The sequence below is a fragment of the Sinocyclocheilus grahami genome, unplaced genomic scaffold (assembly GCF_001515645.1).
Source record: "Sinocyclocheilus grahami isolate Dianchi unplaced genomic scaffold, SAMN03320097.WGS_v1.1 scaffold567.1, whole genome shotgun sequence".
Taxonomy (NCBI): domain Eukaryota; kingdom Metazoa; phylum Chordata; class Actinopteri; order Cypriniformes; family Cyprinidae; genus Sinocyclocheilus; species Sinocyclocheilus grahami.
This window is the reverse complement of record NW_015505746.1, coordinates 392,401-417,340: the sequence shown is the minus strand read 5'-3', so window position 1 is coordinate 417,340 and position 24,940 is coordinate 392,401. Positions and strand designations below refer to the sequence as shown.

General features: G+C 37.8%; 2 protein-coding genes across 4 annotated transcripts; both read right to left on the bottom strand.

Annotated features, from left to right (window-relative positions):
* Window positions 1–10,955, bottom strand: ccdc15 (coiled-coil domain containing 15). 3 transcript variants are annotated; one of them, XM_016239550.1, is made up of 11 exons: window positions 10,559–10,955; window positions 6,382–6,531; window positions 5,612–5,644; window positions 5,462–5,581; window positions 5,244–5,360; window positions 4,981–5,154; window positions 4,096–4,197; window positions 3,289–3,392; window positions 2,399–2,593; window positions 973–1,121; window positions 1–303 (listed from the first exon to the last, which is right to left on the bottom strand). In XM_016239550.1, the coding sequence occupies exons 1-11, from the start codon at window positions 10,754–10,756 to the stop codon at window positions 185–187; spliced, it is 1,461 nt and encodes a 486-aa protein (XP_016095036.1). In that variant the 5' UTR covers window positions 10,757–10,955; the 3' UTR covers window positions 1–184. The 3 variants fall into 3 exon arrangements, with proteins under 3 accessions (XP_016095036.1, XP_016095034.1, XP_016095035.1); XM_016239548.1 differs by having other exon boundaries at window positions 5,462–5,644; XM_016239549.1 differs by having other exon boundaries at window positions 5,468–5,644.
* Window positions 10,956–11,920: 965 nt separating this feature from the next.
* Window positions 11,921–20,344, bottom strand: hepacamb (hepatic and glial cell adhesion molecule b). The gene is made up of 7 exons (XM_016239547.1): window positions 20,055–20,344; window positions 15,762–16,103; window positions 15,384–15,665; window positions 15,182–15,275; window positions 15,025–15,110; window positions 14,108–14,178; window positions 11,921–13,776 (listed from the first exon to the last, which is right to left on the bottom strand). The coding sequence occupies exons 1-7, from the start codon at window positions 20,140–20,142 to the stop codon at window positions 13,447–13,449; spliced, it is 1,293 nt and encodes a 430-aa protein (XP_016095033.1). The 5' UTR covers window positions 20,143–20,344; the 3' UTR covers window positions 11,921–13,446.
* Window positions 20,345–24,940: the final 4,596 nt, after the last annotated feature.

The window sequence follows — 24,940 nt, the reverse complement described above, 5'->3', positions numbered from 1 at the left end:
TCAGTAAGGTTTATTAAAACAGTAAAAATGCTGGTTACATTTAGATATGTCAGGTATTTTAAAACCATTTATGAGTACAATAAAAAAATATCACACCATGGAATCATTACGTTATTTCAACATTACACTTCAGGCTGTCCAATCTTAAAACATGTTCAATAATGACTCTAAAGATGGACTGCAATCACTTCCTTTGAGAATGAACATCCATAGAGGATGCCTTCCAGGTGGACGCATACTGTCCAAAGCCTCCTTCCTTCAGATCACAGCTTAGCAAGACAGACTGCAGAGCCTGAGCATAAACTGCAGAAAACAATCATAAATGACCAATAAATAAACTCAAAAGTTGAATGAACGTCAGTGTCAAAAAACGTTGAGCAATGTGGCCAAGATTTCCCTTGCGATGAAGAAGTGTGCATATATTGAATGTGCACTTGTAGTGTACCTCGGGTCTTAAAAGTATACTTAAAAAACTCTACTTGTAGAAGAACACTTTCATGACTGTTTCTTAACCAGTGTTGGGCAAGTTACTCTGAAAATGTAGATTGAACTTCACACTGTCTAAAATATGTACCGCTATACTATGTCATGGAAAGTGGAAAAACAAAAGACATCAGTTGTGACAGAGGCCCCACATGCATTGTCTGTCAAGTCATGGTACTGTGAGTAAGATCATTTACGACATAAAAACAGATATGACAAGTTTCCAGCAACACAATCAGAACATTTTTGATGTTCAATTATGAGGAGCAGGATTAAGGCCCAATGATATTTCTCTGTGGGCGGGGCCTTCCCACACAATGCCACAGAAATAGGAACCAAGCAACCAAGAAAATATTGTGTCACTTGTTGCTTGTTAGAACAAAAACATCTGAATTACACAATGCACAGTCTATCAAGACAAGGAGAAGCTGAATACTCTATAATTATCCTTAAATATGAAATGAAATGGACACAGAGTGAGCAGTTTACCTTTAGGATTGCTGTAGAAGATGCAGTTGTTGGCGCAGGTATCAGGATGGCTGTCCCAGAAAGTGTCTCCACAGCAGCACAGAGGAGGGAGTTCAACATGATCCTTCTCCAGCTTCTTTTTCATTAGAGCCTGCATGGCCTCAATGTACCTGTCACAGAATCATCACACACCACGACAGCTCTTTACATATGATTAGAACACTATTCAGATCTACTGAATGTAAAACTATAGATGTTATGGTGTATTTATGTTTTGTTTATGCTTATGTACACTACTTTGTTTATGTTGTGATGTACACTACCATTCAAACATTTGAAAAGGAAAGGATGTGTGGCCCATCCTCGGAATTATGCTCTGCATTTCACCCATCCAAGTGCACACACACAGCAGTGAGTAGTGAACAAACACTGAGACTCGAACCCGCAACCTGTGGGTTACAAGTCCGACTCTCTAACCATTAGGCCACGACTGATCCCCACGACAGATTTGGGATCAGTAAGTAGTTTTAATACTTTTATTCAGCAAGGAAGCATTACATTGATCAAAAGTGACAGTAAAGACATTTATAATGTTACAAAAGATTTGTATTTTAATTGCACGTTGTTCTTTTGAACTTTCTATAGATCAAAGAATCCTGAAAAAAATGTATCAAGGATAATTAATAAATGTTTCTACAGCAGTAAATCAACATATTTAATATGTTGAAGAAACATTTATTATATACATATATTATATTATTAGATTAATTTCTGAAGGATCATGTGACACTGAAGACTAGAGTAATGACTGCTAAAAATTCAGCTTTGCCATCACAGGAATAAAATAAAGCAATAAGCCCCAAGAAGCCGTGGTTTACAGTGAATTTATAACAGCTAAGGGGCGTTGTAAAACCCCCTTAGCTGTTATAAATTCACTGTAAACCACGGCTTCACAGGGCTTATTGCTTTTATAAAATGGTTATTCCATATATGTAGTAAGGTTTCACAAAATAAAACAGGGCAAATGAAGTGTAATGATATTAATAAAAACAGTATTCTTCCACCAAACAATGTAGTTCCTCGGAATCAGTTGTGGTTGCAACAAAGTGGTTGCCAACACACAAAGTAAACAAAGGTGTATGTTTGTAGAGTAATTTACAACAGCTTCGAATGTGGCTCAGCCAATCAGAATCAAGGACCGGAACTATCCGTTTTATAATACATTTTAAAATAGAAAACAGCTAAACAGTTCGATTTTAATTTAATCATATTTTACAATGTTATTGTTTTTACTGTACTTGTGATCAAATAAATGAAGTCTTGGTGTGCATGGTGTGATTTTTATTTAATTTTTTTAAAGTTACCACCCCAAACTTTTAGTGTATTTATGGTTATAATGAACATACTCATAACAAGATGACTTGTGCCATATATTGGCAGTATGTACCGTTTGCTTTCTCTGATGCTCTTTGTTTTCTCTCGTCTCTCTACCTTCTCTGCTGCCTCCTCCTCATCAAGCCTCAATCGCTCCAAAATCAAATACTCCCTCTCAGCCATGTCTTTTCTTTCTTCCTCCTGCTGTCGCTGCCTCTCCATCTTCTTCTCCTCCGCTTTCCTGAGTTGCTCTTTTTCATTCTTAATGCTACACACAGAAAAACGTTCTCTGAGTTTATAAAAGAAAGTATTAATATAAAGTGCAACATGAAGTCTTTTGTGTTCTTGGACAACTTAATGAAAGAAAAATGATGGGTGGTTACTTGCCTCAATAGTACACTTCACTCAAGCTTAAGGACAGGTTACTTTAAATTACATTTAAATTAATTGTACATAATATGTGCATATACTTATAAATTAAGTTTGAAACAATTTATGTTTTTTAGCTAATTCTATATCATTAATAAAGGGTAAACATTTTAACATGTGTCTTTTCCTGGGAATCCAACCCTTGAATTTCATACTGCTAGCGTCGTGCTCTACCAGTTGAGTTACAGGAAAAAGTATAATAGTTAGGAACTTAAAACTATGTGTACTTGTTATAGGAGTGACATTTTTGATTAAAAGTCATGCCTTTTTTATATTGGTCTTTGTGACAAAGACCTAGCAATTATTCTAACGGTCTTATTTTTTGTCCATTATTATCATTATTTTACAGTAACTAGTCAGTCATGTAAACTATTTACTTTAGCCTGACTACACCAGAGAAACCAAAAGAGAAGTGAGCAACCATCACGCGGAAAGGTATGCAAATAGACATCTTTTTTAGTAGCAGTGAAATAAAGAACGTAAATGTGATGCTGTTGTAGAGAAGATACTTGTAAACATGTGGTGAGGTTTGACCTCGCAGTTCTCTTCAGATGTTTCCTGTGCCTTCGGTGCTCCTTCACTTGCTCTCGCTCAGTGTCCATGAAGTGCCGTCGATACATGAGGAACTGAGACTGCCTCTGAAACAACACAGTTAGCACTTTGAAGAAAACTATATTTTTTGGCAAGAAGAGAGATTACACCGAAATCAAAGCAAGAAGAAGTTTGGGGTCAGCTGTTTTTTTTGGAAATAAAAATAATACATTTATTCAGCGAACTATAAATAAAACATTTATTCATGCATTAAATTGATCAAAAGTGACATGGGCATTTTATTTAACATTCAAAATAATTTATACATTTATTACATCTATTCAACAATCAAATAATTTCTATTTTAAATAAATGCTCTTTTCTTCATCAAAGAATCCTGAAAAAACGATATCATGGTTTCCATAAAAATATTATGCAGCACACCGAAAATGTTTCAACAATGAAAATGAGGAAATGCTTCTTGCGCACCAAATCAGCATATGATTTCTGAAGGATCATGTGGCACTGATTTTTTTTATTTTGAAATACATAGTAAAATATTTAAATTGTAATAATATTTCACAATATTACTGTTTTTAACAATTTTTTTGATCAAATAAATGCAGCTTTGGTAAGCATAATAGGCTTCTTTTTAAAAAATTTGAATGGTAATGTACATATGAATTATGTTTTTCAGTTTAATTTGCTTACAATCAGATATTTACTTTCACTGCTGCAAATATTAAACTCTACATTGATCTCCCTAATAAAAAGAGGAGACACCATTCTAAATAAAGCATGATTCCCTACCTGCCTCTTCAGCTCCTCCTGATGGTCATGAGGCCAAAGCACTTGGGAAGCTCTGTAGTCAGTTGTGAAGGAAACAGTGTCTGGCTCGTCTGGCTCATATACCTGTAGAGACACCAACATGTACAGTATTAATGTGACGTGACATGTGGCCAAGTATGGTGACCCATTGCATTTATCCCATCCTAAGTGAACACACACACACCGTGAACCATTATGCCATTTATTTGGAGGTTCGGTGCCTTGCTCAAGGGCACCTCAGTCGTGGTATTGAAGGTGGGAGAGAGCGCTGTACATTCACTCCCCCCACCTACAATCCCTGCCTGTATGAGACTCGAACCCGCAACCTTTGGGTTATGAGTCCGACTCTCTAACCATTAGGCCACAACTTCCCTGAATGAATATAAAAGGCATTGTGTTACATTATGTAATATCACAATTTGTTGAAAATGTCATAAATGTAATTTGGTGTGCTCAAACAGCGCTGATTCAGAAAGTATATAATTATTCTGAAGCAGCCACTTAAACAAGGAGCAGCATAAGCTATATGTAAAACCATCAGTCAGTTTTTTACATGATGTTTAAAGACGAATGTTTAAGGGATGTTTTAGGAAGGATTCCTCATAAAGGATGATAATACTTGTGTCATCTTAAAGATTGACAACATAACACACAAAAGAAACAAAATCTAATGTTGTTCTCACAAATCTCAGAAACTTTGCAAAATACTGGTTCTTCCGCAGAAGCACTTATTGAATTGTACAGTAGCAGCCAGGTCACTTGTAAGCAAAGCCTTGCAGTTATTAATTTTTTTTACACTGTATGTCTAATGAATGTGGATGTGCCCCATACGAGACTATATTTAAGGCCACACAAGATCTTCCTTACCATTTCGTTCTGAAAAGTTACAGTCTTGCTTCTGTGGCGATGCAAATCAAGAGGTTGATCATGTTGCCCCAACAGCATCTCATCTTCCACTTCAACATCCTGCTCGTATTCCTCTCCTCCATAATTTGTACCTTCAGTATCCTTCTGATCTCCCCCAGTGTGTGATTCAGGTTTCTATACATAACAAAAAGCGAAGATATTAATACTGCAACACTGAACGTTCAGGTCTCAGAAATGACCCAAATGCATCATGCATGACTCACATCTCTAGCTGGGGATAGTTTCCAGCTCCCACCAGGTAGCTGTGAGAGTTCATCACCCTCTTGTACTGTCTGACGAGCGGCTAGTCTGTGTCTCACCTGCTTCCTGACTTTACTGACCTAGACAAACGTAAAGAAACTCACCCTTACAGCTACATTCTGCCAAATCACACGAGCAAAATGATCCACGTAGATGTATAAGGATCATGCTCTGTAAATACCCGTATATTATGTGTATGGTGATGTGAAGAAACAGCCTCCGTCCCCCGAGCGCTGACACTGCAAGAGCTGGGACTGCAGATTGCTCGCTCCCCATGTGTCCAGGAAGGGAATAAATTGGTTTGAGGTGTAAGACGAGGGGCTGCTTTGCTGGTTAGTTGCGATACTTTGCTCTCACACTCAACCTGAAGATAGTGTTCACACAAATAACTTTTTGATTGTGGGTATTTAAGCATTTGTTAGGACAAATTTGGACTTTTCACTGCCATCTAAAGTTTCAAGTAAAGCAAAACCAGTCCCTTTTTTTAAGAATAAGGTGACATGACTTGCATACAGCCATTCAGACAAACGTATGGTTGTTGTAGCTAAAGACATTTTCCACAAATATTTTGTGTTTAAAACTAGCTACTCTAATACCATGTACACTGCCGTTCAAAAGTTTGGGGTAAACATTTTTTTTTAATCAATGTTGATATTAACTAAACTAAAACTATTAAAATACATTTTCAATATGTGAAATTAAAGTAAAAATAAAACAAATAATAGATGAAACGCTTTCAATTAAAAAAATTGGAATATTGCCATGGCAATATAATAAAAATCTGAAGTACTAAAACTGAAATAAATTATAATTAAAGGTAAATAGAAATATATAAACAAACTAATAAAAATGATAAAAGTACATTAAAAAATTACTAAAACTAAAGTACAATAAAAATAAAAATGTAAAAATGAAAGCTAATTAAAAATATTAGTAAATGCTAGTAAATTAGTAAATATTATACTTTATACACAAACATTAAAACAAATCTTAGACACCAAACTTTTGAACAGCAGTGTAAAGTTTATGCTAGATAATAGCTTATTTAACATAATCAATAGATCTATTTCAAAAGAGCACAGGATTTGTATGTTTTCTTACTGTCTCATATGATTTCAGTAGCTGCTGTTGTTTGCGCAGACAGGCCTGCTGCGACACACGTTCACGAACTGCATCCTGAAATCGGCGCAGACTCTCCTCTTTCTCTCGTCGAGTCTCCTCCAGAAACTCTTCTGTGAGCAAAGCCCGGACCTTCCTCACACAAACACACACACACACACACACACACACACACACACACAGGGTTACATGTAAGAGACATGTGTGGCTATGAATTAAGCTGTCTTCATCAGGTGCCCATTAGTAGGAACATCATTCTCAAGAGGTCATTTTATTTGAGTGTATTTATGTGGGTTTGCAATTTGTGTAACCCTAATTTGGGATATATCTAAAAAAAAAAAAGCTTAAAAATAAATAATATATATTTTTAAAGTACAATAAAAATAAAAAAGAACATAACAATTCAAAAGAAAAAATAAATAAATAAATAATAATAATAAATAATGACCAGTGGTATTTTAGTATCACATACTATTATCATTTTTATTAAGATTTTAAATTAGTTTTTATTTTTCCATTTTCATGCAGTTTGGTTGTGTTTTGTCATTTGTATTATTATTATTATTGTTATTATTATTAAATATGTCCTTAGTTTTAGTACTTTTTCAGTTTTAGTACTTTAGTAAAAATAGAAATCTTGTCTCAGCAACTAGGTGAAATTAAATAAGCTTAAGTTTTAGAGAGAGAGAGAGAGAGAGAGACAGCGGGTGAGTGTGTGTGTGTGTGTGTGAGTGAGAGAGAGACAGCGAGTGAATGTGTGTGTGTGTGTGTGTACGTGTGAGTGAGAGAGAGACAGCAAGTGAATGTGTGTGTGTGTGTATGTGTGAGTGAGACAGAGACAGCAGGTGAATGTGTGTGGGGGTGTGTGTGTGTGTGTGAGAGAGAGACAGAAAGTGAGTGTGTGTGTGTGTGTGTGAGTGAGAGAGAGACAGCGAGTGAATGTGTGTGTGTGTGTGTGTACGTGTGAGTGAGAGAGAGACAGCAAGTGAATGTGTGTGTGTGTGTATGTGTGAGTGAGACAGAGACAGCAGGTGAATGTGTGTGGGGGTGTGTGTGTGTGTGTGAGAGAGAGACAGAAAGTGAGTGTGTGTGTGTGTGTGTGAGTGAGAGAGAGACAGCGAGTGAATGTGTGTGTGTGTGTGTGTACGTGTGAGTGAGAGAGAGACAGCAAGTGAATGTGTGTGTGTGTGTATGTGTGAGTGAGACAGAGACAGCAGGTGAATGTGTGTGGGGGTGTGTGTGTGTGTGTGAGAGAGAGACAGAAAGTGAGTGTGTGTGTGTGTGTGTGAGTGAGAGAGAGACAGCGAGTGAATGTGTGTGTGTGTGTGTGTACGTGTGAGTGAGAGAGAGACAGCAAGTGAATGTGTGTGTGTGTGTATGTGTGAGTGAGACAGAGACAGCAGGTGAATGTGTGTGGGGGTGTGTGTGTGTGTGTGAGAGAGAGACAGAAAGTGAGTGTGTGTGTGTGTGTGTGAGTGAGAGAGAGACAGCGAGTGAATGTGTGTGTGTGTGTGTGTACGTGTGAGTGAGAGAGAGACAGCAAGTGAATGTGTGTGTGTGTGTATGTGTGAGTGAGACAGAGACAGCAGGTGAATGTGTGTGGGGGTGTGTGTGTGTGTGTGAGAGAGAGACAGAAAGTGAGTGTGTGTGTGTGTGTGTGAGTGAGAGAGAGACAGCGAGTGAATGTGTGTGTGTGTGTGTGTACGTGTGAGTGAGAGAGAGACAGCAAGTGAATGTGTGTGTGTGTGTATGTGTGAGTGAGACAGAGACAGCAGGTGAATGTGTGTGGGGGTGTGTGTGTGTGTGTGAGAGAGAGACAGAAAGTGAGTGTGTGTGTGTGTGTGTGAGTGAGAGAGAGACAGCGAGTGAATGTGTGTGTGTGTGTGTGTACGTGTGAGTGAGAGAGAGACAGCAAGTGAATGTGTGTGTGTGTGTATGTGTGAGTGAGACAGAGACAGCAGGTGAATGTGTGTGGGGGTGTGTGTGTGTGTGTGAGAGAGAGACAGAAAGTGAGTGTGTGTGTGTGTGTGTGAGTGAGAGAGAGACAGCGAGTGAATGTGTGTGTGTGTGTGTGTACGTGTGAGTGAGAGAGAGACAGCAAGTGAATGTGTGTGTGTGTGTATGTGTGAGTGAGACAGAGACAGCAGGTGAATGTGTGTGGGGGTGTGTGTGTGTGTGTGAGAGAGAGACAGAAAGTGAGTGTGTGTGTGTGTGTGTGAGTGAGAGAGAGACAGCGAGTGAATGTGTGTGTGTGTGTGTGTACGTGTGAGTGAGAGAGAGACAGCAAGTGAATGTGTGTGTGTGTGTATGTGTGAGTGAGACAGAGACAGCAGGTGAATGTGTGTGGGGGTGTGTGTGTGTGTGTGAGAGAGAGACAGAAAGTGAGTGTGTGTGTGTGTGTGTGAGTGAGAGAGAGACAGCGAGTGAATGTGTGTGTGTGTGTGTGTACGTGTGAGTGAGAGAGAGACAGCAAGTGAATGTGTGTGTGTGTGTATGTGTGAGTGAGACAGAGACAGCAGGTGAATGTGTGTGGGGGTGTGTGTGTGTGTGTGAGAGAGAGACAGAAAGTGAGTGTGTGTGTGTGTGTGTGAGTGAGAGAGAGACAGCGAGTGAATGTGTGTGTGTGTGTGTGTACGTGTGAGTGAGAGAGAGACAGCAAGTGAATGTGTGTGTGTGTGTATGTGTGAGTGAGACAGAGACAGCAGGTGAATGTGTGTGGGGGTGTGTGTGTGTGTGTGAGAGAGAGACAGAAAGTGAGTGTGTGTGTGTGTGTGTGAGTGAGAGAGAGACAGCGAGTGAATGTGTGTGTGTGTGTGTGTACGTGTGAGTGAGAGAGAGACAGCAAGTGAATGTGTGTGTGTGTGTATGTGTGAGTGAGACAGAGACAGCAGGTGAATGTGTGTGGGGGTGTGTGTGTGTGTGTGAGAGAGAGACAGAAAGTGAGTGTGTGTGTGTGTGTGTGAGTGAGAGAGAGACAGCGAGTGAATGTGTGTGTGTGTGTGTGTACGTGTGAGTGAGAGAGAGACAGCAAGTGAATGTGTGTGTGTGTGTATGTGTGAGTGAGACAGAGACAGCAGGTGAATGTGTGTGGGGGTGTGTGTGTGTGTGTGAGAGAGAGACAGAAAGTGAGTGTGTGTGTGTGTGTGTGAGTGAGAGAGAGACAGCGAGTGAATGTGTGTGTGTGTGTGTGTACGTGTGAGTGAGAGAGAGACAGCAAGTGAATGTGTGTGTGTGTGTATGTGTGAGTGAGACAGAGACAGCAGGTGAATGTGTGTGTGGGTGTGTGTGTGTGTGTGTGTGTATGTGTGAGTGAGAGAGAGACAGCAGATGAATGTGTGTTGTGTCTGACCTCAGTGTGTCATACTGTCCACCACAGTGATCTGAAGTATTGATGTGTTTCTATGTAAGTTAAAGACTGTGGTATCAAATGTTCACATGTTATATTTTGTTACAGTTTAATACTTCTAATATCAAATGTTCACATGTTATAATTTGTTATAGTTTAATACTTCTAAGATGTTATAATATTCCATTATATCACTGTGATGTTCATTTACTTATTATTATTATATTATTATTATTTTTTTAATCTTTTTGTACATGTGTACTAAGCTTTGGCAATATTGTATAATTTACAGTCATGCCAATAAAGCAATTCTGAATTGAACTGAATTGAGAGAGAGAGCGAGAGAGAGAGAGAGAGAGAGAGAGGTCTTTTAACCAAAATTTAGATTTTACTCAGTAGCAGCTATAGCTATTTTGGGCCCAAATGTTGGTTTGTGATTACTGTTACCTTCCCCTTTTCCTATAAATGTCCCTTCTAATGTGGGACAGACCAAAACCTGGTCCTGGGGACCCACTGCTCTGCACATTTTGCTTGTCTCCCTTATTAAACACACCCGATTCAGATCATCAGCTCGTTAAGAGACAGATCCATGAGCTGACCTGAGTGTGTCAGATGAGAGGGACAAACATAATGTTTTGGAGGCAGAGCAGGGGGTCCCCAGGACCAGGATTAAGAGCCCCTAGACCAAAATCACCTGCTGTGTGTACACTTAATGAGACACCAACGTGTACCGTATTAGTGGAAAGTGGCAGTCAAGGAAGCTCGTTTTCAGCAGCATCTCTACACAGCTCTCATGTTACTGCAAGTCCTTACCGCGGGGTGCTCCAGACTCTCATCTCCGCTCTCTACCCAAACACCTACAGGTGCCACGGCCGGGTTCCTCTCTGCCAACACTCTCACATCTGTGGCCTTTCTCCTGTTTCCAGAGGTTATCCTTTTATTTTCCTTTAAGGGCTTCTTTTGTGTTATCGACGAGCAAACCCTTTCTTTAGCTGCTTTTGCTTGATTCATTTTCGTGTAAAACCTGGTAACGTTAGATATGAATTGGTTTTACTATCATTTATGGCTTTTCGGGAGTCACTGATGTTACCAAGCAAGACACCGATCCTTCAAGGAAAAACAAAACGTCTCTACTGTTTCTACTGTCCTAATGCAAATTGCGTTAATATTTCTACTGCTGTAACTTGTCAGAATTAAAGTTACCGTTGTCAATGACGCTACACAGGTGCCACGGCCGGGTTCCTCTCTGCCAACACTCTCACATCTGTGGCCTTTCTCCTGTTTCCAGAGGTTATCCTTTTATTTTCTTTTAAGGGCTTCTTTTGTGTTATCGACGAGCAAACCCTTTCTTTAGCTGCTTTTGCTTGATTCATTTTCGTGTAAAACCTGGTAACGTTAGATATGAATTGGTTTTACTATCATTTATGGCTTTTCGGGAGTCACTGATGTTACCAAGCAAGACACCGATCCTTCAAGGAAAAACAAAACGTCTCTACTGTTTCTACTGTCCTAATGCAAATTGCGTTAATATTTCTACTGCTGTAACTTGTCAGAATTAAAGTTACCGTTGTCAATGACGCTAACAGGATCACAACCTTTTAGCCCCGCCCATTTATGATTCTATTGGCTACAGCTTGAAAAGATCAGATTTTATTCGTCGAAAGTAACGCCATTCAAATCGTGTAGCGATTAGGCCACGCCCGATGTGCGCCTAAATGTAAGTTCGATGGGGAAAAGAATACCTGCTCGTTTTAGTTCCATGACAAGTGTAATTTTAACACGAGACCTGAACGAATGTCAGTGACTAAAATGAAATATGGTGGTTTTACACAGAATTCCACACCCCTCTAATTCTTATTATACATTTGATTTATATTGTGTATCAATTTTAAACGGAGTTGTATTTATTATTATTAGGCTATTGCTATAAGATATTACTTGAAATGGTCACGTTGTTATAAAAATAGTTTTTATGTAATGTTCCTGCTTATGGAAGCCACGGAATAAAATGACAAAAACATAATTGAGTCTTCTAACTTTTTATCTTTGCAACTGCGAGTTTAAGTCTCCTTAGTCTCTTCTTTAAAATCCGAATTGTAAAAAGTCACCCTTTCTTTCTTTCTCCACCACTTACAGTCTTTTAAAACTTTTGTTCGTGCCTGGAACTGTTGTGGAGGCATTGTTTTTCCGCAGGGTATTCTATTAGCATTCCCTGCGCTTATTTGGGTTTCTGTCTCTAACTTCTACATTTATGCATGAGTATGAATCAACACAAGAACAGCCTGCTCCCTTTACAATGCCCATTCTCAACGGCCATGCCCATGCCTAACAAGGAGCCTACTGTGTCTTTTGTGTGAATCAGCATGCACATTGTCTCTCCCTTTTCAGGAACAGTATGAACTTCAGTGAGAGAGACACGATTGCATAATGTTCAGATTATGAGCAGGAGAAACAGAGGACAAAATCAAATATGTAAAAGATTGCATTCAGGTCTTTCTCAATCTTTTATTTAACATCTTCATTACAGATCAACTCTACTTGTCATTTACATTCACTAAAATAAAAAAGGAAACAGAGAAACTAGAAAAGGAAAGAAAAACCTCACTGTTGACTTGACAAAGCCTTTCCTTGAAATTGTGGTGTTTGAATGCTTGGGCAGTTTGAACACATACAGACCTATTTAGGTGGTTGCTAGGGCATTGCTTGGGAGATTTGGCTGGTTGTGGAGATTTCAAATTCTGTGCATTTGAACGTTTTTGTTGTTTCATTATTTTTTGTTATTCATTTTTATTTCTTAATATTTCTGAGCTCACGCATGCACTCCGAGGCGAGCTCCGCAGTACACTTCTAACCAACAATCAAAGCAGTGTTATGTCACGAAAGTGTGGGAGGAAGACTGCGAGGGCTCAGTGCGATTTGGGACAGGGCCTATGGAAGGCTCAAGACCATAAAATGTGGTCCGTATGCAATGATAGGATGTCCTACCTCCACGTGTACACATACCTCCACGCAGCCAATAGCGAGAGCTTGAAGCGTGGCTATTGTAGCTGAGCCAGAGGGTGTTTAGCCGGTGTGATAAAGGCATGGGAAAAAGACATTCAGATTCCCGTTACTGAAGTGGAAGCCAAAAGAAGACTTCAAAGACAGGCCAACCATTTAAAAAAGGGTAAACATTGGTGTTTTTAGAATATGGAGGAATTTGACGGAATGTTTGGGTTTCAGTCGATAGGACAAACTCATGAGTTTCTTCTAGACACGACAGGTAAGCGAAAGTTAAAACTTTTAGCTCAATATTTTAACTTAGAAGTATTCCTAATATGTTGAATCTTTTGTTGAAAGTAGCCTAATTTTATCTGTTGAGACATGCCTTCACTTTTATAGACCCGTAAGAGCTGTGTTTGTGATGTTTTGGGGGAGAGTGGCGTTTGCAAAGGTTGCCTGAAAAAACTTGCTTTATTTTTGGAGTTCTGCTAGATGACACTAGCAGAGCAGAAACTGCTACCCTACCTTAAACTTGGGCTGCATCCAAAATCGCTCACTTCCCTACTATATAGTAAGTGAAAAAGAGTTTGCGACAAAAGAAATATGTTTGAATTCACAGTACTCATTAAAGGTATAGACATACATTAATGCAAAAGTATTTGTGCAGTATCTGTATTTTTGCAGCTTGTGGGCCCGGCAGATGTGGTAAGTGCTATCATCTATGTTTTTGGGGAGCCTCTGGGATCCTGTGGAGGGGTGGATGGATCCTCAGGCATCCTGGCTGGAGACGAGCACGCAGGGTGCTGAGAGGCTCGATCAGACCCTCGGCTGAGGGGCGAGGTGGGGGCTGGTGGGCTCTGACTGTGTCCCTTCCTCCGGCGATGGTGCGGTGGGGATTTAGTGGGGGTGCGAGGGTATCTGCGAGAGGAGCGCGCTGGCAGCTCAAGCAAGTCAGACGGAGGAGGTACTGAGCTGCTGTAGCTCGGAGGGCTGCTGCTGTTGGAGGTGCATGTTTCACACGTTGACGCTGGTTCGCCGGGAGGAGAATCCTGAGGATGTCAATTAAGTGCAGACATTTACAGTCTTCACACGCCTACATCAATGCACTTGAAGGTGCGGGCAACTTCTAGGCTGCTCTTGTAGCACAGAAATATGATAATCTCATGACCTATTCTGCTGTACAGTATATTAGAATATGTGGGGAAAGCATGAATATTAATGTCTACTGTAAAGAGATGTTGCAGTCAGGGTTCAAGCTTTGCTCTCTGACTCACAGACAGCTCTACTGAGGTAATGAACCACTCATCCACTTGAAAAGCTATTTTTAAACATAAAGCAGGTGTGCTGGGAGAGGGAAATTCAATAATGATGTCATAATACCTTCTCTTTTAAGATGTAGAGTGATACAGGATTCCTGCGCTCGTGATCAGTCATTATTGGGATGGCATCATCTAGAAACATAAATGAATATAATATAATATAATATAATATAATAATAAACGCATTAATTAAAAATACATGTCTGCTGAACACAGAATATAATTTATATATATTTATAAATGGCTGCCCACTGCTCCGGGTGTGTGTTCACGGCATGTGTGTGTGTGTGTGTGTGTGTGTTCACTGCTGTGTGTGTGCACTTTGGATGGGTTAAATGCAGAGCACTAATTCCAAGTATGGGTCACCACATGTCACGTCTAACACAATATTTTTGCTTGTTTTTAAAAATTGAGGGACGAGTCAAAATTATTTTCTGTGGTACTAATAAATAATCACACATTTTAGCTGACAATTTAATTTAAAATGTAATTTAATTCAAGTTAACAAAAATTTTTCTCTCCAGCATTATGCATCCCTTTCACAGACTGTGATGATGTGTTTCAGTTTTCATATTTTTTTAAATAACGTACAATTATAACACTATACTTTGTATTATATTACCTTTGCATCAAATTACTAAAAACTAGTTAATGCTGCTTTGAGGGTGTTTCTAATACAGCGGCTGTGGGAGTGATGATAAATTTGCCATAATTATTATATTATATTAATACAGAAGGATTAATAAAATACAATTAAATAAAAATCTTTAAAATCAATAAAAATACAAAATGCATGTCTGCTGTACAGTATTTAAAATAAAAAACTGAGACATGAGTCAAAATAATTTTTTATGGTATCAACAGTACATTAGAACATTTATTTTAATTCCTAACAAAACTCATTTAAGCTTAATTAATGAGCCTGTTTGCCCAGTGTGTATTTACACTTATGAAATCGATATCAGCATAATTACATACCCTCTGGCTTGACGTCTTGATACCTGATGTGATGATTTTGTGGAATGGATCGTGGTTTAACAGTTTTGGACTTCAGTCTTTTTGATCTGTTAATGAAAGTATTTGTGGTGACAAACAGTTTACACCAACATTGGGAAGGGGGAAAAAAAAGTCATACTTTTTTGACGGCTTCCAGCAAGCACACACAGTTACAAGGGTGACGAGGAGGAAGATGCCCACTGTAGACAGTATGATATAAAGAGTGCTCCTTTCTGGAAACAGAAGAACATTTTCAGCCGTTTTTACTTCTTAAAGAACTACAAACATGACACAAATATGTACTGAATATGTAAAATTATGCTCAAATAACCCATTCTTACTGTAAACGGTGAGTCTGACTGGTAGACTTCTCATGCTACTAATAGGGTTCTCCACCATACAGCTGTAGACGTCGTCATCAACCATCTGAACACGTGTGATGGTCAGGACCTTCTGATCCAGGGACAGCAGCAACCGGGTCTCGTTTAGTAATGGATGGCCACCTTTTGCCCAGCCATAGGTGGTCTTAGTGCCTGTTTCATGGGTGCAGTTTAGTGTGAAATTCTGCGTCAGTTCCAGCACGGTGGAGGTGACCATGTGGACATGTGGTTTAGAGATTGGCTCTGGCAAAACATCAGGCATGGTTTTATTGTTATGAGTTACTGCTAAAAGTAGATTATGATACCAGTTAGGATTGTGTTATGTTTGATTTTTCTTACCATCCACCGTCAGATTGATGCTGCTCTCTCCAGTGAAGGTGTCATCGGTGATGGAGATCCCTACTTCATAAGTGCCCTCATCAGACAGCTTGAGGTTATGGAGTAGCAGCGTTCCATTCTCAAACACAAGGATACGGTCTCTGTATTCTGGTCGCAGGTTACCAATGATCTCCGTGCCAATGGACTGGACCACTGTAACAGGTTTGTCCCTTTTCAGGTGCCATTTGATTACAGGAGGATCCAGACTGGTGCTTGAGTATCGGACGGAGAGTAGAGCTTCTCCACCCACCGTCCCTCTGATTAGAGTCTCGAGACTGGTGATGTTCACTCCCTGAACACATGCTGTGACATGAACAATCTAATTCAGACATCTGATTTATGAGACAAATGCTAGTTTGCCAAAATGCAAAGAGATCAATTCAGCACCAGTGACGTAATTATCAAATATTTCATCAAGTCATTTCCTGAACTGTTGTTGACTGCACTCAAAATTTAAGATTTCTGTTTTTGAATTGCTTATAAAATGTCTATGTTTTATCATAAACAAAAGATAACACTTTATTTGAAGGGCCAATTCTCACTATTAACTAGCATGCATATTACTAGCATATTGGCTGTTTATTGGTACTTATAAAGTCAAGTCACCTTTATTTTTGTATAGCACTTTATACAATACTGGTTGTGTCAAAAGCCCATTTCAATGTCTTATTCTATTTTACCCCTAAACTTAACAACCACCTTACTAACTGTTAATAAGCAGCAAATTAGGAGTTTATTGAGGCAAAAGTTGTAGTTAATAGTTAGTTGATAGTGAGAATTGGACCTTAAACTAAAGTGTGACCGAAGAAGCTAATAAACTTAAATGTGATGCATATTTGTGAGCCATACATTAATGAAACAGGTAATAAACAGATAAGATTCCTAGTACTAATAAACTGAATGTGTTTTAAATCAGGTTTATATATTTATGATCAATAAATCTAACTTGTTATAATCTCATACATTTGAACTATAAGTGAATATTCCTCGTTCCTCATTTTAATAATGTTCATACTTTTTAGCTGAATAAATGTAATTGTTTTCACAATGAACAGTTTTATTTTGATTCTCCGCAATTTGAATACGTACATTCTGAAAATATTATTTAATTAAAACAGATGTGAAAAGTTAGTGGTTAAACTGTCACGATTTTGAGTGCAGAAATGACTGATAAATATGCATCTCATAAAGTTTATTATTTTATGTTTAATGCAAACGAAGGGAAATTTTCTATTCAGTTTAAATTATCTTAAATGTACGCCTAAACACATACATATATATATACTCCTTGCATAGTGATTTTAGTGTTTTTTTTTTTACTCAAAAAAACACATTTTATACAGCTCAAGGTTCATAATCAGAAGTTTGATGGTTTGATCCACAAAAGGATTGACCCATTAATACATGACATGTATTATGCTCATACATAAAGAGTACATAATTATTACCTGCGTTAATCATGACTGATACTGTAAAATCGTGCCCTTTTTATTCAATTTAGCATTGCATTTCTTTCGCCATATTATAGAAGTGACACATTTTTTATTCTGAATTGTGACATACATTTCAATCAAACAAATAAAAAAAAAGAATTATTCACAATAGGGCCAACAACATGCATTTAGAAAATAGATGCATTTCTATTTCATTCCAACTTTAGGTTGTGTTCACATTAGGTGATGGTTAGTGCATGCAGATTTGGCATTCCCCTTATTATTGTTTCCACACACACAGGGAAGATTACTCTTAATTTGTCAGTTTGGTAAGGCCTCACCCTGCCTTCTTTCTGACTTCACTGCAATCTTGTGCATGTAAAATTATAATAACACTCATCAGATCCCATTGCCAGAGAGGGCAACAACATAACTTATGTAAAGCACACTTGCACAGTCCAAGACACCTTTTACGACAAGCTCTTTCAGATATTGATGACTAATATCACAAAGTCACAAGCCAAAAACGGGTCACAGCTCTGTTCTGACAGGCTCACAGACAGCAGGAAAAATAATGACAAATAACAAAATGTAACTAACTATATAATCATGCATAGTTATAGCAATATTCACTACCATTTAAAAGTTTGGGCTCTGTAAGATTTCTTTAATTTATTTGGAAGTAGAGTTTTATGCTCATCATAGCAGCATTTAAAAAACTACTTTCTTATATATATATTTTAAAATGTAAATTATGTTTTTGAGGCCAAAGTTGAATGGTCCTTCAGAAATTATTCTAATATGCTTTAGAAAATGCTTAATTATTAAACGTCAATGCTTCATTCTTAAAAAAGATTTGTTTTACTTGTTTAGTACTGTACAATAAATATTTGAGTAGGTCACCTTTTAAAGCTGTAAGTATTCTAATGTAAAGCATCAAAGATTCTCATTCTCTTTGTTTGATAAGCAGCAGAATAAAGCCTGTGTGGAAACAGCTCATCTCCTTAGTAACTGCTTACAGTGGGAAAGGCCTGCCAGAGATGTGCACACAAAAGCTTGAATTGTTTGGCCCAATTTCCTGGCATGAAAAGGACCTACAGAGCGACAAACAATCAGTGTGATTAGATGAAAAGTGACACACGGGGCTCCTGTGAGTCTGTTGATGACAACATTGGCCAATTGTACAACAGAAACAGCTTCTAAAGCAGTCATGATGCGAGGATAGGAATGGGTTTTCATGATGTTGTAAATAGCAATATAAAGTACATTGTAAGTCGTCATAGTCCATCTAGTAACTTATTGTCTTAATGCTGATATCTGCTCTGACAATGCTTCATGGCACAGCATTACACTGTACAGGAACCTTATAGAAACAACATTTTTATTTTACTCAACTTTTTTTTACATTTTCATTTGAGTGTGGTATAGCAATGCTCTGTTTTTTTTAAGTCATACTCATAATGTATGAATGTCACTGCATTATATAACCCAATATAAAATCCAATGGAATTTATTTGAACCCTGTACATATGAAAACATAGTCAGAAAAATCTACTTTTGTTTACTTTTTTGTGCATGCATGTTTTTTTGAGTATAATATTTGATACATCATGCTTTTATGATATATATATACTGTATATGGAGGGGAAAAACACCTCAGTTTCATTCAGAGGCTCAAACTGAACATACTTGTAAATATACAATTTGGTGCGGTTGCTGATATTTACATGTCCAGAAAGTAAGATGAAAATCTGAAAGCTTGTAATGTAAATCAATGAAATCCTGTATAGCAGACAACTTACATAACATGCATAGACATATCAGTTGTCACTCTATATAGCCCAATAATATGTTTTTGTAAGATGATATTTCAATTCTTAGATTTATGATCAAAGTTGTGTAGTTTTTATTGAGGTGGAAAACATATAATACAATACAGTGCAATGATGACTGAGAGGTAAATAAATGTTCCTCAAAAGCCTGATGTATAATTTTTGATACTCATATTCTAACATGATTTTTCTAAAAAAAAAAAGAAAAAAGAAAAAAAAAAATTGGTGGATGGACAGTCAAGTTGCTTGAGTCCAGTAAGTGAAATATTACCAACACTATAAAAGTTATTCTCTCGTTTACTATTTAAAAATGTAAAAAAAAGATTGAAAAAGATTTCACAGCAAAAGACGTGTACCAATTTTAGAAAGGCCTTTTACTTGCTAAAAACGTCAGTCAGATGACAAAAGGCATGTAGGAGATTGTGTAAAACAGTTTTTTTAGCAAAGTTTTGATCATGTTGATCATTTAGGGCCTCAGACATTTGCATATCAAATATGATACAGTAGTCTTTATAGAGTTTTAAAAAATGCAAGAACACTTTTTTTAAGCATAACATTGTTATTAAGATAAAAAGAACTGTTAGACATTTTGGCTGCCAAACATCAGCTAAAAATCATATTGACACCAGTTAAAGATTTCAGAAAAGCTCAAAAAGTGACACTAGCTCAGAAGAAAGCTGTAGCATTATTTGTTTCCCTCTTGATTTGAGATTTTGCTACCTTATGCTATGAAATTCATCCATTATAAGTGTGATAGAAGTGTCCAAAATGGTCTAAATTTACTGGTCTACACATTACAAGACCCATCAGAACTTGCCATATGCAATGACATTAAACTCCTTGAAATATCTTATACAAAACAGAGAATATAAAAAGGTAAAATAACTTTGGTACTGAGCTTTCTTTAACCAGCCATAACTACGCCACAAGTTCTCGATCTAGGCCAACAACTTTATCATTCGCAAAAAAGTTACATGTGTCCCTCTTACCTGAGTGAATCAGAACTGCAAGGCTCAAGAGAAGAGGAGCAGCAAAAGCAGCTGATGCCCAAGAGAAAGCCTCCTTCTGTGCCTTCATCTTGGGTCTAACTTTCACAGTCTTCCCAAAACAATTAGCATGATTTGTTCACTCTGAGCACGTCCCCCACCTCAGAGTCCTGCCATTCCTTCTGAGGCTGGGCTATGCCATGCTGCTGACAAACACACACAGACCTGCACTCACTCACACATGTGCATGTGCACATGCATTCTCACAACCAGTGCACTATGATGGCATGTTTGTTAGTCATTGAATGGGTCTGTTTGTGTAAGGGGAGAAGCGGGTGCTATGTGTGGGGAAGTGTTGTTGCTTCATGGCCTGACTGTTTATTGTATTTCACAAATGAATTTTTCTTTTAGTAATTAAGATAATAATATAATAAAATAACAGGTTTCTTTAAAAAATGATAATGCAACATGCAACATGCAACATAACATCTCATGTTAGATGAATAAAAACGAGATGAAAGGAAATAACGGAAAAATGACAATGACAAAACAGCATTGACAGTCTTTTAAAGGGATAGTTCCACCCCCAAATTTAAATTTTGTAATTATTTACTTGCCCACATGTCGTTCCAAACCTGTATGACTTTATTTCTTCTTCTTTATTTACTTCTTCAATGTTGGTAACCGTACAGTTTCTCAACAGTTTCCATTGACTTACATTGTATTTTTGCCCAGATAATAAGCCAAGGGGAACCCAAACTGTTTGGTTACCAACATTCTTCAAAATATTTTCTTTTGTTTTCTGCAGAAGAAAGAAAGTCATTATGGTTTGCAATAACATAAGGGTGAGTAAATAACATCAAAATGTTCATTTTGGATGGACTATCTCTTTAAGACTCACACAAGTGCCTGCTTCTCCTGATACACTTAAAAAGAAAATTAAATTAGAGGGGGAGAGCAGGCATAAAAAACCTCTATGCCTTTATTTTTAAGAGAAAAAAAATAAGCTGATCTGGTATCTGACTTGCCATCAAACAACTGATCACAAGGCATGTCAAGAACCAGAACTGGCTGATTTTAGATTGCAATTGAGCACTTGACTAATAACATGGACAATGTTGTTTTTCAAGATTTTATGTTAAAATGTATTTTAATGTACAAGGTAGTTTGCACAAGTTTAGATGCTGTTCGCCATTTCCTTTAGTTTATTTTTCACCATATTTTCTTGATACCTTTGTTTGACAAACAATTAAAAAAAATGCAAATATTATATATCTGCATAAATTATATACACCTTAAGAATATGCAAAAGTAGACTCTCAATTAATATAAATTGTGTGTATAATAAATATAATTTAATTTGATTTCAAATCTTTTGTCTGTGAATTATAATTCATTTCCAGCACTTTATTTTATTGAATCCAACACAAATACACAGTCTGCTCCACTTTTGCTGATTATTAATCATTTTCTGTATACAATGTGATGCTGATATATCTTTCCATCTATCTCTTTACAACATTGTTTCTTTGTTATAAACTGCATTAATCTCTGTGCTTGTGTTTTATCAATGGAAACATGTAGTAAAGCTTTTGATCTGTAAAAATCCCGACAAGTTTAAAGATTCTTTCAATAACAACCTTTTAAAGACTTTATGCAGACAGCTTGGATTCATAGGGCACATTTATACAATGCTGCCCTCCACTGGCTTGAAAGCACCAAATTGACCCCTCCTTCTCTGTCCCACTACAAAATGGGCAATGGCTCTTAAAGGTCTCCAGATGAAACTGGGGGCAAATAAACACAACACATAACATAACATAACATAACATAACATAGGCACTACAGTCTAGGAGCTACTAGCAAAGTGAACCTTATTAAAATTCACATTTACATTTATGTTCACATTTCCCTTTAACGAATACACATACAGTATATGAAGTAATTAAGCCAGTAACTAATTAATTTACCATCATATACTGTAAAAGTCAGTGTAGGTGTAATGACCTCTTGTCATTAACAAGCTTGTATATGTCAGCATGAACATGGTTTCTGTAATAAACAAAAGCCATATTTACCAAAAAATGAGAGATGAAAGGCGAACATATGAGCCTACAGAAGCAGGAGGCAACACTATAGCAGATTTTGTCTGTGTTGCCATTGGAAACCTGAGTGAAATTCATATTTCATAACTCTCCCACTCCCGGCTGAGTCCCTGGACGTGTCAGAGCGAGTGGGAGCCAACGTGGGCGTAAAGTGGGCTCAGAGGCTCTAAAGCAACTTAAGGCTCTCATCCCACAGCGCAACACAGCGCAGGATATTCAGTTACTACTCATGGATTCAGACATGCTGGGGTTGTTGCTATGCTGAATTCCTTGAGTTGTGATTTGCTTTGATATGAACTATGTGCCCTTAAGCACCTATTTTTGAGAATGGCTCTTGAAGAGTATTTTTAGATCAGAAAATACTATTTTTTAAGAGGTGTGTTAATATGTGAAAGAAAAGGAAACAACATTATATGATAAACACGCACACACTTCTGTGAGACGCAGTAAATTTGGTTCATATCATACAAAGATGAAATGCCACATCACACAAAGAAACTCTCTCAGCTCATTAAAAAAAAAAGTCAGGTAACCTAAATATATGCATAATGTAGTAATATCTAAATTAATTGGTTCCCTTTCGAGGTGGCACTTCGACAGTGTGTCATGGAGTTGATGCTATGGGGAACACCATCCGCCTGACTGGTGTCTGAAGCAGTGATGTATAAAGTACCCGAAAGCCATACTTAAGTAAAAGTACAGATATCTTACCAGAAAATGACTTTGATAGAAGTTGAAGTCACTGTTTAGAATATTACTTGAGTAAAAGTCTTAAAGTATGTGATATTTATTTTACTTAAGTATGAAAAGTCTTTTTTTTTATCTTAAATGTACTTAAGTATTGAAAGTAAAAGTACAAGTAAATGCAAAATGTAAAAGAAGCAAATAAATATATATATAAAAATGTTCATACACAGCTTGAGTAGCAAGACTGTTCAGTTTTAACTCTTTCTTCTATTTTGTATCTTTGGGTAAGAATAAGAAGCACTTTATCCTGTACTTAGTCTCTTTAATTCCAACATAAGAAAACATTTCTGGAATCTGCATCTGAAATAGCATTTAGATGTATTTACACAGTTTATGTATCTCAGAGGGGACATGGATGCATTTAACCTGCAGTTACAGATGGATAAATAATCTTTAGTTTTTCATATAAACCGTTGAATACTGATATTTGAAATGATTTAAAGCATGAAAAAAATAGTCGAAATGTGAAATTAAAACCACCAGTAGGTGGCAGCAAGTGACTGTTAATGAGTAAGTCATTGAGATTCAACCGATTCCTTCAAACGACCTACCTACATACCTTCATTCAGGAACAAAGTGGCCCTGTCCCAAATGCCACCCTAAACCCTCACGGTCTTCCTCTGAGTTTGCACTTTCGTGACGTAATGCCGCTTTGACTGTCGGGTAGAAGTCTGCTGCGGAACTCGCCCCGGTGCGGGTTCGGCAGAAGTGTGCATTGAGGGCGCATAGCGGCCGCAAAGAGGGCGCTCACGAGCACCCTTTTGAAAGCTAAAATGACGAATGGGACACCCTACGGTGTCGTGGACTTAACGGACACACGCACGCAGCGGCCATTGTAAAAGTACGTAATACACATAGTGCACATGAAGTCTTCCATTTGTGACAGGGCCTTTGACTGTGCTAATGAGTGAATCACTGAATCATTTATTCAACCAATTAGTTAAAAAAACTGATTCATTCAATAAGTAAACACCATTGCTCAAAGACGCTCAAAAGACGATGCTCAAAAACAGTGCTGTGATCTTTGTTTGGAACTATTTTCGTTTGCAAAATTGAACAAAAACAGGCAATATTGTGTCTAAAATGTAAGTCACTTATTGCTAACTTTATTGAACTTGTATAAAATGATTATTAAATTTGTTATCATGCTGATATCTGCAGAAAAACGGTACTCGTTGTGGGATATAGATTGTTAACTATATTAAATTATATAAATATAAAAAACATTTTGCCATCTACAATTTAGAATGCCTTGATCACGTGCATGCACTCTCTGTGTGTGATTTGGTGACATACTCGATATTGTCAGATTGCACATCATTACAACAACACTTACCATATTATCGCACACCCCAGACACGACTTGAGTGGAAAATTAAATCATCCGTGGTTGTGCGCACTTGTTTGCACATGAGCAAAGGTATTTTTAGGGATCTAACTTGCAAACGCCAGACCACTGATTCGTCAAACCTGCTTTCCTGCAGTCCGTGTTCTTCTGACTTCTGTCTGTTTTAAGTAACAAATATGCTTCGGGGAAATGTATCGGAGTAAAAGCATACATTTTAATAAGGAAATGTAGTGGAGTAAATGTAAAAGTTGGCTGAAATATAAAAACTCAAGTAAAGTACAGTGTAACAAACGTTTGTAGTCACGGGAAGAAGGAGGCGGGAACTGGCGAACATTTAAATACTTTAATAAAATAAACAAACACAAAATAAAAGTAAAGCCCTCGCGGACGACTGCCGCACACAAAACACAAAATAAAATCTAGGCCTGGTCCTCTCTCATCCAACACTGTCATCACTCCTCCTTTTATACTTCCGGAGCTCCTCCGTGGGACTCGAGACCGGTGAGTGGCGCAGGTGTCGTGCATTAGCATTTACTCCACCGGCCTCGCTCCGTTCCCACAACTCTCGGCCCCGCCCCTCTCGTCACATACAGATTCTCCCAAAAAACTATTATTACTTCGTTACATTACACCACTGGTCTGAAGCATATGCGACCTCATGCCAATATTCATAGGCAAAGACAGTCCAT